At 39.1% G+C, this 13,891-nt stretch overlaps 1 protein-coding gene across 1 annotated transcript; it reads right to left on the bottom strand.

Annotated features, from left to right (window-relative positions):
• Positions 1 to 4,414: 4,414 nt before the first annotated feature.
• On the bottom strand, positions 4,415 to 13,621 carry LOC111721399 (C-type lectin domain family 4 member K-like). The gene is made up of 6 exons (XM_023506197.2): positions 13,305 to 13,621; positions 11,249 to 11,365; positions 9,591 to 9,689; positions 8,319 to 8,470; positions 7,781 to 7,899; positions 4,415 to 5,179 (listed from the first exon to the last, which is right to left on the bottom strand). Exons 1-6 carry the CDS (start codon positions 13,357 to 13,359, stop codon positions 5,026 to 5,028), a joined length of 696 nt encoding a protein of 231 aa, XP_023361965.1. The 5' UTR covers positions 13,360 to 13,621; the 3' UTR covers positions 4,415 to 5,025.
• Between the last annotated feature and the right edge of the window lie 270 nt (positions 13,622 to 13,891).

Below are 13,891 nucleotides of genomic sequence, written 5' to 3'. Positions count from 1 at the left end.
TATTACTTTCATATTCCATAACTCATCCAGCCATTCCTCAATTAATGGGGATCTACTTATTCTCCATTCTCTGCCAACACAAAAAGAACCACTACAGACATTTTTGCACTTGTGGGTTCTTTTCCCTCCTTTATGATTTTCTTGGGATACTGACTCAGTAATGACACTGCTGGAATCCATTTCTTTTAATGGCAAACTTGCTAATTAACTTCTTTTTGCTTCCAAAAAGATAAAGACCAGGAAAGCTATTGGTTGAGGACAGAGTTCTAATAACCCCTAAATATCAAAGGGCTCAGAACTCATTAAATCCAGTGGCCTATGTAAAAGGACCAATATCTGTTAAGCTTCCCCCCTCCTTTTGCAATATAGTCTAAGCTAGTATTTTTCCTGCAAGATGGTAAAGATATTCCTGGAACCCACAGGGCTAAGGCTCAAGCTTCTTGTGACAGCTTCCTGGGTGCTTTTGGTTATATTGATCACCTAAGGACATTAAAAGGACTGCCAGGTAGAATTGTTCAGACTTAGTGGGTGTCCCAAGACTATTCAAATCACTACCTCTTGCCCTGCTGACCAATTACATATGGAAAATGTGTGTGTGTGTGTGTGTACAGGTCTACCCAATCTTAGTGCTACAGTATCCCTGTTGAATATCTTTTCTATGCTATGTCTAAGTAAATGTCCTGTTACTGTTGAATGACAAATACATTCTAACATAGAACTGAACAAACAGGGCCTGAGTCAGATCTGCTCTTAACATCCTAATTTTATCATTGAGGAAACTGAGGGCTACAAACCTAAAAAACTGTAGATTATGGACTCAGATCTAGCTCTCCTGTTTCCAAATCCAATCCTTTTCCTCTCTGCCATGCTGCATTTGATTACCTGGAGGACCTAGAGACTTTACCTCTTGGGACTGTTGCAACAATCCAGGTTGCTTTAAGGGGTTGAGGTGGCAGATGTTCAGGAGAATACTGGGAAGAGGGCAGGAATAGAATCAAAGATATACACCTGGAAGGGACTTCAGGTGACAAATATCAAAACCCTTCATTTTACAGATGGGAAAATAGGGCTGAAGAGACTGAATAATTTGCCCCAAATCAAGCAAATCATAAGTATTAGAGTAGTAGGTGAACATATCTCAGTTTCCTCATTTGTAAAATGGCTATGATTATAGCACTTACCACCCAGGGTTGTTGTGAGAGTCAAATGAGAGAATATTTGTAAAATGTTTAGCATAGTTTGGCACATAGTAAACACTACATACATAGTAACTATTTTCATTATTATTGTTATTATTATCATCTCATTTGATCCTCGCAACAATCCTGGAAGGTAGGTTATTATACTTCATTTTATAGATGGGCAAACGGAAGGAGTATGGTGACATGGTTACTTGGCCCAAGTTATGCAGCTAGGCAGGATCAAAGCCAGAAACAGAACTCAGCTCCCTTCATTTCAGGTCCAGAGATCTCTGTTGCCTCCCAGGAAAAAGGGATTTATCTGCTCCAGGAGAGGACAATAGGGAATTGAAGTTCCTTATTAGACTGCCTTGTATCTAGAGGCAAGCCACCAAAACTCAGTTGACTATGAACACATTTAATAGAAATCTCCAAAGACTTCAGAGCCAAAATGAAACTACAGGGGCCATCTCATGGTCCAATCTGTTATTTGGTTAACCTGATACTCTTTTATAATAAAAAACACCCTTGACAAATGGTCATCTAGACTCTATTTGAACTCTTTGACCTTTGGAGTACTTAATGCCTTATGAGGAAATCGATTTCTCTTTTAGGCAGGTCTCATTCTTTCCAGGCAGTTAAAAATCTGTCTTCCTGTAAATTCTGTTCAGCCCTAAAGTGCTTACTAGTGCTGCCCTCTGGAGCTAAATAGAAAAAAATAAAACCTCCCTTCACAAGGTAGTTTTTCCAACTATGCAAAGTCAGGTGTGAAATGCCCAGGAGTTCTCTTCTTTATATTTTTCAGCGGATCTGAATATCCCCTGAATATCACATGGGGACAGTGGAATTACCTTTTAAATAGCATTTTGATAATTGTCATCCAGTATAATTGGTTTTCTTTTTAATTGTATGTATTTTATTTTATGAATTTAAGATGTAATTCCAAAAAGGGGTTCCTAGGGCTCCCCAGATTTCAAGAGGAATCTGTAACACCCAGAAAGATGAAGAACTCCTGGACTAGAGCAATCTAGGAACTCCCAGAATTGTGACATCAGACCTCACAGAGTCCATCCATCCACTATATAATCTCTCTAGATTATATTCCTTAAATGGCTCCCTGGCCTAGCCTCAAGATCTCCAGAGATTCCATAAGCTTCCTGCCTATTTCAAGCCACTTGGATACAGTTTGAAGTGTTCTCTATTTGGAACCCTATTCCTTGCATAACTCAGCCCCCTCTTATCTTTCTAGTCTTCTTCTGCCTTAGTTCCTGATACATGCTCTTTGGTTTCCCAATTATTTCACAAACAGGATTCTCCTCTATCATCTCTGGGTGTCTGTCTGCCCTCATGTCTAGATTGCTCTTCCTACACCATTCCATCTACTGAAGTCCCAAATAAAATTCCATTTTCTAAGAGCCTTTCCCCAAATCTTCCTAATCCCGAAGCCTTCCCTCTATTAATTATTTCCTATTTATACTGGTTATATTCTGAGCTCTTATTCTGAGGACAGAGATTATCCTTTGCCTCTTTATATCTCTGATACTTATCTCAGTATATGGCACATAGTATGTGCTTAAATATTTTTGGACTATTATTGACTAGGAACATTTTCCTTACATAGAGCCCAAACCAGCCTCCTTGTAATTTCTTCCTAATGATTTAGTTCTGTCTTCCGCAGCCAAGCAGAAGGTCTGATCTTTCATTGGTGCTTTCAGGAAAAAACAAAAGTATCTTTCCTTGAGTATTCTCTTCTTCAAACACCTCTAGTTCCTCCAACTGATTCTCATATCATCAGGTTCTGTCATTACCCATGGTACCCACTTCTTTTCTGGCTTAACTCAGGGAAAGGGAAGGGGAGATTAGGAGTACATGAAGCTGCAGCAGCGTCAGGGGGCACTATTGGTGGATTTTGAGGCTGGGGAAATGGGAAATTGGACCAAATCACTGGAAAGCCATATAAAGGAAAAGTGAGTACACCAAGAGTAATTGGTAGTAGGGCCGAAGGTTCCTTTCATCTCATTCTTTATGGGAAAAGGGACCTGTTGTCCTTGGCCCTGAAGGGCAGAATTGGAAACAACATAGAGAAGTTCTAGAACATATTTAGCATCAATATAACAAAACATTTCCCAACAGTTAGAGCTATATAAAATAAAATGAGTTGCTTTGGAATATAACTTCTCTATAAGAAGTTGTATAGGGGCAGCTAGATAGTGCAATGGATAGAGTGCAGGCTCTGAAGTCAGGAAGACTGGAGTTAAAATCCACCTTCAGACATTTAATACTTCCTAGCTAAAAATAAAAAAAAAGTTGTATGATTCGTGATAGTTGTGGAGGTATGTATGGAAGAATTGCACATGTTTAACATATATTGGTTTGCTTGCTGTCTAGGGAAGAAGTGAGAGAAGGGAGGGAGAAGAGATTTGGAACACAAGGTTTTGCAGGGATGAATGTTGAAAATTATCTATGCATATATTTTGAATATAAAAAGCTAAAAATAAAGAAATTGTATAATTAATAAGTCAGGGATGTTCAACTTAACTAATACTTAGTAACAAATATCATGGGCAAGACATATTTGGTGCTGGGATACAGAGAGAAAATAAAACAGATGCTTCCCTCAAGGAGCTTATATTCTTTTTAAAAAATAATATTTTGTTTCCTCCAGTTACATGTGAATACAATATTAAACATTCACTTAATGTTTAAGTTGCAAATTTTCTTTCCCTTCTTTCCATCTCCCCTCCAATAAGCAATCTGGTATAGGTAATATGTGTTCACTCATGCAAAATATATTACCACATTAGTTCTGTTGTGAACAAAGATACAGACCCAAAGGAAAAAAAACTAGAAAAAATGCAGGAAATGAAAAATAGTATGCTTTCATCTGCATTCAGACTCCAGTAGATCTTTCTCTGGAGATGAAGAATATTTTTTATCATGGGTCCTTTGAAATTGTTTTAGATCATTGTATTGCTGAGAATAGCTAAGTTATTCATAGTTGAACATTATATAATATTTCTGTTACTATGTACAATGTTTTGCTGGTTCTGTTCATTTCATTTTGCATCAGTTAATATATGTCTTTCCAGATTTTCTGAAATCCACCTGCTCATCATTTCTTATTGCACAGTAATATTCCATTATAATCATATATCATAGCTTGTTCAGCCATTCTCCAATTGATGGGGATCTTCCTCAATTTCCAATTCTTTGACACTGCAAAAAGAGCTGCAATAAATATTACAAATAGGTCCTTTATTCCTTTCATAAACATCTCTTTTGGATTCAGACTTAGTAGTGGTATTGCTGGACTGCACAGTTTTATACCTTTAGGGCACTGGGAGCTTATATTCAAATGAAGAGAGAGATACAACATGTAAAAATAATTAAAACACATAGGCAAAGTAATTCAAAGTACTTCCAAAAAGAGGAGAAGGATAGCAATTGGGGGATCAGGAAAGGTTTCAAGGCATAGGTATGAGGTCAGTTGTACTTTGAAAAATGCTAGGGATTCTATGAGATGGAGATGATGAGGAAGTTTTATAGAGGGGGATCCTACTGGCTTGGATTTAATCTTGGAGATCTTTTACAACTCTGACATTCAATGAGTTTATTGAGAATAGGATTTTGGAGGACTGAGAATGCTTGAGCTTTAGAATTGGGGATTGAAGTCCTCCTGGATCAGAGTTCTATTCCAAAATTTGAAATCCCTGCATCTTTCCAAGGTGGATTGAACAGTATCTTAAGGTAAAAACCTGGGAGTGTCTCAGGAGGCTGGATCTCGGAAGAAATCCTGGATGCAGAACCAGGGACCTTAGAATTCTGTTTCAGGCTGAGAGATGCTCCTTCAGAAGTCCAGGGAGAACCCAAGAGGACTCTCACAGATAAATTTGTATTTTAATTCACAGTTTTCATCATTCCAGGAAGTGAGTGCTTCCATTTTCATCTCTACGCAGTCCTCTTTCCCCTGGTAGTTGGTAGGTTGTCCTGGCATCCAGAACCTAGTTGATGGATGGTAGACAGAGATTGAGATTAATGGACCCTAATTGATATTAATGATTTCTATCTTCTTGTGTTTGAAGTTCTAAACGTGGGCAAAGGATTTGGTTTGTTTTGCTTGACCTCACATAACAAAACTAGGATTGATTTAGAATTAAGAAGAGCTGAGTTCAAATCCAGTGCCAGACACTTATTAGCTATGTGATTTCAGGCAAGTCACAATCCCTGTCAACCTATCTCCTTCATCTTTAAAATAGGGATAATAGTAGTACCAACTGACAGGGTGGTTTTGAGGGCCAAATTTGATAACCTGTGTAAATTCCTTTGGAAACCTCGAAGCTGTTATTCTTATTAAGAACAAACTTTTTTTTTTTTTTTTAACAATTGAGAGTGGCTCCAGAGTGGGATGGATTGCTTCTAGAAGAAGAGAGCTCCTTGTTATTGGGAATCTTTAAGTGAAAATAAACCGCCATTTATAGGGGATGTTGTAGAGGCATTTGCTATTCATGGACAATGAATTTATTGATCTCTGAGATTCCTTCCAACTCATTTTGTGATTTTAAGATGTCTAGAGAAGATCTGAAGAGTTAATAAAGCTAGCCAGAGAAGGCAGCAATTACAACTAGAGAGGATTAATAGAATCCTAGAACCTGAAAATATAGATCTTGGAGAAAGCTTAGATATCCTTTCACTTTACAGATTGGGGACTTTGATGTCCAAGAAAGGAACATGATTTGTCTCAAGTCACACCAGTTCATGGTTTTGTTTTGTTTTTTGCATTCAAATGTAGGTCTTTTGAATCCAAATATGGTTATACTTGTCATTTGGGCCAAAATCATGGCCAGAGATAGTTGTGAAGCTTGAACCATTGAGCTCAGCAACCACCACTACAGCTGATGTGTGCATGTGTGTGTATGTGTGTGTGTGTGTGTGTGTGTGTGTGTGTGTGTAGGCATTTGTACCTGAGCTAAGATGTCATTATTAGAGTATCAGAACTATATGTTTTGGAGGACAATCAGATGTCAAATCTTGCTGTCACCTTACAACATTTTTGGCATCTTATTCCTTCTCTTCAATCACATTGCTGCCATTCTGGTGTTGACCCTTATTACCTCATCCCTTGATTATTATAACAGCCTCCTAAGTACTCTCTGTGGTTTAACTTTCTCCTACACACTGCTGCAAAAGTATTCCCAAATATTATTATTATTCACCTACTCAACAAAGGCTCAAACCATAGTGGTTTCATATTTCTCCTGTTATTGTTGTTGAGTAGTTTGTCATGTCTGACTCTTTGTGACTCCATTTGGAGTTTTCTTGGCAAAGACATTGGAGTGTTTGCCATTTCCTTCTCCAGCTATTTTACAGATAAGGAAACTAAGGCAAACAGGGTTGAGTGACTTGTCCAGGGTCACACAGCTAATTTTTCTGAGGGCAGATTTGAACTTTCAAAGAGATGTCTTCCTGAGTCCAACCCTGACACTCTATCTACTGCACCACTTAGTTGCCCCTATTTCCCCTAGGATCAACTGTATCTCTTTTGTTTAGCTTTTAAGATTCATCACAATAGAATCCCAAATGACCTTTCTAGCCTTATTGGATATCACTCCCCGCTTCTATGATCTTTGATCCAGCTGAAACAGCCTTTATCTCTGTTCCTCATTCAAGACATTCCATCTCCTACCTCTTTGCCTTTTAGACATGCTATCCTTCATGCTTGGAATACACTTCTTACTTCCAGCTGACTCATTGAATCCTTCTCTTCCTTTAAAAGGAAACCCAAGGGGCTGCTAGTTGGTGCAGTGAATCCTGAAGTCAGGAGGAAGAATTCAAATCTGGTCTCAGACACTTAACACTTCATAGTTGTGTGACGCTGGGCAAGTCACTTAACCCTAAATGCCTCAGCAAAAAATAAAAATAAAATAAAAGGAAGCCCCAACTCCATCTTCTTTACTAAGCCTTTCTCCAACTGCTAGTACCCTTCTTCCTAAAACTTATATTTTACTTCTTTATATATATTTGTTAATTTTAGATTTGTTATTTGTGTATATGTATTTGTGTGTGAGAATATATATATGTATATATATGATACCTTTTTTTTGCCCAACCCATGAAAATGAAAGTTCATTTTGAGCATGTAATGTTTCCTTCTTTATATATGAATCTTCAGCACCAGAACAGCAATCTGAAATCACAAATGGTTGTTGATTGACTGTTCTTGATGAGGAAGAGTGGAGCCTCCTTTTACCAGTTAATAGACTGGCCATTTTTGTGGTGGGCTTGGGCTGCTTCAGGGAGTCCAGGACTATGTTTCTGACTCTGCCCCAACAATGTTGGAGAGGGTTCGAGAGCCTCAGACACAAACAACTTTTCTAAAACTTTGTTTTATTGTCCATTCTGAATAAAGCAGCACTATGCATGTGTGCACACATACACACCTCCCCCCATGATATAGTCAGTCATTGATATCGTCAGGACTGGACTCCAATTCCCCTCATTACCTCTGAGCGATTTTTAGAAGTGGGAGTGGGCTAAGTCCCTGCAATCTCAGCATAAGTGACTGAAGAAAAAGAGCTGGGGAGAACCAGAAATGTTAGACTCACCCTTTGCTCTTCTCTGCATCATAAACGGTCCCGTCTACCCAGTTCCAGGTGTCTTCTGTGTGTTTATCATTCAGCCCAATCCAATGTCTCTCTCCCTTCAATGTTTTGTAAAGAAATTCCTTCGGAACAATTTGACAGAGAATATGCTATTAATATGTACATATATATGACCATATGGCCCATTTGAGTATTTCCCAGGGGTGAAGGGGATTGGGAGGGGAAGGGACAGATGGGACATAGTATTCTCCTACCTAAGGCTGATAACATTTATGGCTGCTGCCCCTGCCCCAGAACGAGGAAGAACAATATGACAAGAGTGAGGATGAGAAGGGCAGAGATCGATCTGGTCCCCTGAGAAGGGGCAATTGGAATGATACCCAAAATGATATCCTGGGGTATCAGGAGGACCCCAGATAATGATTCCAGGTATGTCTCTCTGCCCTCTTTTTAGTCACTTGGGAGTTTCTAGGCATTAAAAAGCCATTTGTCTCAGTCCCTCACTTAACACCCAGGCCACAAATTGTGAGGGTACATTTACCTGTTCTCCTACAGAAGTCACAGATGCCAGGTGAGAATCCTGGGATACACAGATTTTCTCAGCCTCATCCCAGGATTGAATATCACAGGAGAAGTAGTAGAGACTTCCATTGTAAATTTTCCAGTTCTTGGAGAATTTCTTTGTGAAATTCCCTTGGAAGGAAGAGAGAAAGAAATGAATTCTTAGGGGGGAGAGAGAGAGAGAGAGAGAGAGAGAGAGAGAGAGAGAGAGAGAGAGAGAGAGAGAGAGAACAAGAAATTCACAGGATTTCAGGTTGGAAAAGACTTTAGGGCTCATTAGAGTATCAGTATGAGAAATCTGCATTTCTCACACTCACTTCAATGTGGTTTGTATGAAACCTGAGTGCTACTCATTATAATCAATACTATTTTTCTATTTTATACTTCTAAAGCCTAATGGCTGTTTCTCCTTATGAAAAAAAAGTTGAAGACTTTCCCGTTCTGATGAATAGTTGTATCAGTTCCTCACTGAAACTGAAACTTCTGTTCTATAAGCAAAAAGAGAGAAGGCAGAGCCCGCTTCTTATTAGGAAAAAAGAACTTGAAATCTTCAGATGAGGACTCAGTTGAAAAACACAATTTGGGAGAAGAGGAAAGCCCTACTTATCCAGCAGGACAGTCCCAGGAAACTGATTAGGAATATCACCATGAGCTCTCCCGAGCACTATCAATTTGCAGCAGGGTCAAGATATATCACCTGGTGATATGGGTGCCCCTGTATTGTCATAGTGTGAGTTGCTTATACACAAATTATATACATATGTTCCCTTGTATGTCCTCCATGCATATTGCCTAAATGTATTTGCTATTTCCATGGATGGTTTGTATATTTGTAGAAAGTTTGCTATAAGAGAAAATGTTCTATTATTGATCTTTCTACTATTTCATTAAAATACCTTTGATTTGAACCAGGTGTGTCCTCTCTCTGATAAGTAAAATTAAACTTGTTGTTGGGTGTTCATCAGATATAATTTTGGAATGGATGCAGATATACAAAATACTTTGAATTTGGGGAAGCTTGTATGGTGGTAGCTCCTGTGCAAGGTGGAGTGACCCAGATGTTCTATACAGTTATGGAGGAATTTCATTCACATTAAAATGACTTACCTGAAAGATCAGGAGGTACATGAAAATAGCTGTAGTTATAGTTGGGGTGAAGAGGAGCTATAGTAGCAGCAAGGACGATCAAAAGTAGATATAAAGGGCTCTGTTTGAGGTTGTCCCACTAGAGACCATAAAAGGAGAGACTCACCATACTTCTGTTTCAGAATATTGTTAGTTGTATTAATCTTCTCCAAAGAGTCCTTCAACATCCTGATTTCCAGGTTCATATTCTCTTTTGCTTGAGAACCTAGAATCACATTTTGACGGTAATTGTGTGATGGAAAGAGGGACCTAGGGGTCACTCAGGGAGATTCTTATCTTTGAAAAGAAATGGAATAAAACCTAATAATAACCTAACCCCTTCCTAAGCTGAGACTTTAGGAAGTTCCTTTTCAGGAAAAGGACCTCTTCTTACAGCCCTACCTCCCCAATGGATGTGACATTTCTGGGTCATTACCAGAAATTGCATAGCTAGGATGAGACTTAAGCCTTCTGCTCCTTTGAAGCTACTCCCTTCCTTCCCCAATACCCAATTTATGAATTGGTTGCATTTTGATAGACAGACTGGCTAACCAAGACTGTCTTCCTTTAGGAGTCACTCATTCTCACATAATGAGCCGTGAAAATCTTAGACATCCTTCCTCTTCCAAAGCCTGTAGGCCTTGTACCTGAGTCATCCAATCAGGGAAATCGTCCCACGATAAGATAATTCACAGAAATAGAAAATTTTGATCAGGCAGTGATCACCCAGTGCTCTTGGAATAGACAATTGGGAACTGAGTTTTGTTTTGTGGTCATCATCTATAAGTGATACCTTGCAAGATTTTTTTATTCACTATCTCAAACCCAAACAATGTTAGAGTTAGAAGAGTCCTTTTTTTTCTTTTCTTTTTTAAAAATTTAAAATGTATTTATTAATTTTCAGTATTTCCTTTTTTTAATATTTTGATTTCCATTTTTTCCTCCCTCTCTTCCTTCTCTATGGTAATCAATCTAGAAGAAGTTTTAGCATCCAATCCCTAAAATTACAAGTGAGGAAACTGGGGCTTAAAGAAGAAAGTTTTTTCTAAGGTTTCAGTGCTAGTGAAAGGGAAGAAATGAAATTGGGATTTGGGTCTTCTGGCTTCAAGGTCAGGACGAACTCTTTCCATTACTTCAAATAGGGGTTGGACAAAACAATTTCCAAGATCCCTTCATATTCTGAGAATTATTCTATTATCCTCATAAGGACCGTTGGAAGGAGACATAGAGGGATGGAGGGAGAGATGAAAATGACCATGACCCACAGAGGAGGAATGGGCTCAGAGAAGGGAAAATCACCCAGCATATTAGGGACAGGTCCTACCTTACAGATTCTTTAGTCCAACCCTCTCAATATTCTCTGAAGCTCAGTTTTCTCATCACTAAAAATTGGAGATAGGACTAAATATTCTATAAGCTTTCTTCTGGCTCTAACATGATGTACATTTGTATGCATGTGTTCATGTATTTGTGCCAGAGAAAGAGAAAAATAAAGAGACAGAGAGAAAAAGAGACCGAGAAAGAGACAGAATGAATGAGTTTCTTGATTCTGAGCCTTGGGTTCCTAGGTGTGAGTGTCTGGAATGATACCCAGTCAAGGTCCAGGTGAAGCCCAAGCTCCTATGAGGACCTCTTCTAACTCTTCTCAGTTCTGTGCTTCCCTGATCATTTTTGCTACAACAACTAACTACATCCCTGTCCTCCAAGGAGAAGGAGGACCTTCCCTCATTTGAGATTGCATCAGCCCCATGGAATCATCACCAGAAACTCTTTAGATTTACTCACATTGAGCAGTCACAATTCCAATGGATATAATCAGGATCAAGGACAGGAGGATCAAGACTCCATGGATTATTAGGTGCATCCCAGGGCTTAATCGTATCCTTGTCTTGGAGAAGAAGCCTTATAGGAGGAGAAAGAATTAGGTCTAGAGCAATGTTTACTGAAACAGGCTTCAATCCTGGAATTCTAAGTTGTTGTTACTACAATGTTAACTTTATTATCTACTTAATCCCTCCCCTTCAAGCAGTACACTGTAGAGACCCATGGCCTCCTATACAATTCTCCCTCTCATTCCATACATTTCCATACATGACACAAATATTTGTGTTCGTTAATGTCTATTAAATGAACAAATCTTTTAAAAATTAAATTTAACCATTTTAATTAACTTAATCATTTACATAATTAGCAAACACAAAATTTTTTAAATTGTTGAAAGAGGCATTCAAAACCAAGTCTTTTCTAATGTTTGTATGCCTTTCTACGTTATCTCTAGCTCAAGGCCTCAACCTGAGATCTACAGGTACATTAGGGACCCATAAATAGATTTCATGGGATCGAGATCTTGGATAGAAAAGAATTGCATCTTTATTTTCACTAACTTTCAGTTTCCTGATTTTATGCACTTGAAAACGTAGTTCTGAAAAAAGCATCCAGAGGTCTACTGGTCTACTGCCCAAGACACACACAAGAGGTGAAGAGCCCATGCTATGTCTTTTACAAATATTACTATGCTTAGGAAGAAGTTCAATTAGCCTCTTTCCTGTATTCCTTGCTCCATTGTTCTATGACCCCTCACATTTGGCTAAATACCAACTTTGGGTTACTTCTACCACCTGCTTTCTATGAACCTACTGAAGTCATCAGAGGCTGTTGGAGGAAGTCCTGAAACTATGTCAATTGACCCTACTACAACTAGATATTATCTAATCTCACCTAGGCTTTCACTGCTGCATATAAATCACTTTATTCTTTTCTGAGAGTCTCTCTACTGAACAGTGCATAGGAGCTGTTAGAAATCCTCTCTCTTCTCGTCTTTCCTCCTACACCAGTCCTTAATCTCCTTCCTCTCAGTAGGAGAGAGCTTTGCCGCCTGATGAGAAAGCTGAAGCCTGGCATTCTGCTTGGACTAATGAGGCTTTGGGACTTGTAAGTTGGAATATAAGTTGGAATGGAAGATTTCTCAGGGATCTCAGGGACAATGAAAGCTCTGACCCTTGCCTTCAGATAGAATATATCCAGAGCAGGAAACACAAGCCTAATTTTTTCTATTCCCCCAAAATCAAGGACGGAAATTTTCTGGGTGACTTTAAGATAAGGAGGACATAGGAAGAATAATCCAAGACCATTTGGCTTCCACCTTCTACACTCAAAGAGTGGGAAGTAAGGCTGGAGATACAGTGTGGTCACACTGTGAAAGGACCCACATTTTTGAAAGAACATCAGCAAACTGGAATATGCCCAAAAGAAATCAACCAGGATGGGGAGGATATCAAGGACCATATTAAAGGAAGGGAGGATATTATTTTTGCCTGGAGAAGAGGAATAATGTAATTGTCTTCAAATATTTGAAAGGCTGTCATGTAGAAGGATTTGACTTATTCTACTTGGTCCTCAATGAAAGAAATAGAAACAATCATTGTAAACTACAGAGATAGATTTGGACTCAACATTGGGAAGAACTTCCTACCATTCCCAATTATTCCAAAGTTGAATAGTAAGTTGCTTTGGAAAGCACTGGAGGGAAATCTCCCAGAAAAAACCTGGATGATCGTGGAATTCCATGCCAGCTTAATGATTCCCACATAAGGCCTGCTTGTGGAATTCCTTCCAGATTTATGACTCTGGGACTTCCAGGCTGAGAGCTTTGGATTTTTGCCATTTAGTATTGGGAAACTTCCTAGAGAAGTGATTTAGCAATAAGGTGGCAAAATTCTTGTCTCAAGACAATGGGGAGCTGGGGAGCTCCAGCATCTGCAGAGAGAGGTTAGATAGAATGAGAATAACAAGAAGGGGCAGCTGGACTGCAGGAAACTAGGTGCAGTTCCAGGGGGCTCACCTTGGGGCCAGAATTGCTGGTCATCTGCATGGGAATCAGTAGCATCGAAATCCATCTGTTCTTTTAGTCAAACAAGGCTCTGGACTCCCTGGGTAGATGCTGTCAATATATGTTGTCTACCAGTTCACACCTCCCGCAGTGTAGCCCAGTGAAAAGAACTCTGGATCTGGTCTGAAGTTCTCCTTTCAAATCCTGCCTCTCACAAGTGGGTAACATGGGGAAAATCACTTGATCTCCCAATCCTCAATTTCCTCATCTATAAATGAGCTGGTTGAATTCTGTTCTAAGGTCCCCTCTATATCTAAAGTTATGATGCGGTGACACATTTATTTATTGGAAGAAATGGGAAGTATGAACTGGACTCCACCCTTAAAACGGGGCCATAGTCCTGAGTCCGCTCTTTAAGATCAAGGCTTTACTATGTGAAGGGGCTGTATCTCCACCTCATACAAGAGCTTCAGGGGCTTGGTCTCCCTCTGTCAAGTTTTTTCCTCACAAAAACCCTATGAGATATTAGTGCAAATATTATTCTCCCCATTTGACTGATGAGAGACTAAGAGACCAAGAGAATTGAAATGATTTGTGCA

This window comes from Sarcophilus harrisii, chromosome 6 (assembly GCF_902635505.1).
Source record: "Sarcophilus harrisii chromosome 6, mSarHar1.11, whole genome shotgun sequence".
In the NCBI taxonomy this organism is placed as follows: Eukaryota; Metazoa; Chordata; class Mammalia; order Dasyuromorphia; family Dasyuridae; genus Sarcophilus; species Sarcophilus harrisii.
The sequence above is the reverse complement of the archived record's forward strand: the minus strand, read 5'-3'. Positions and strand labels throughout refer to the sequence as shown.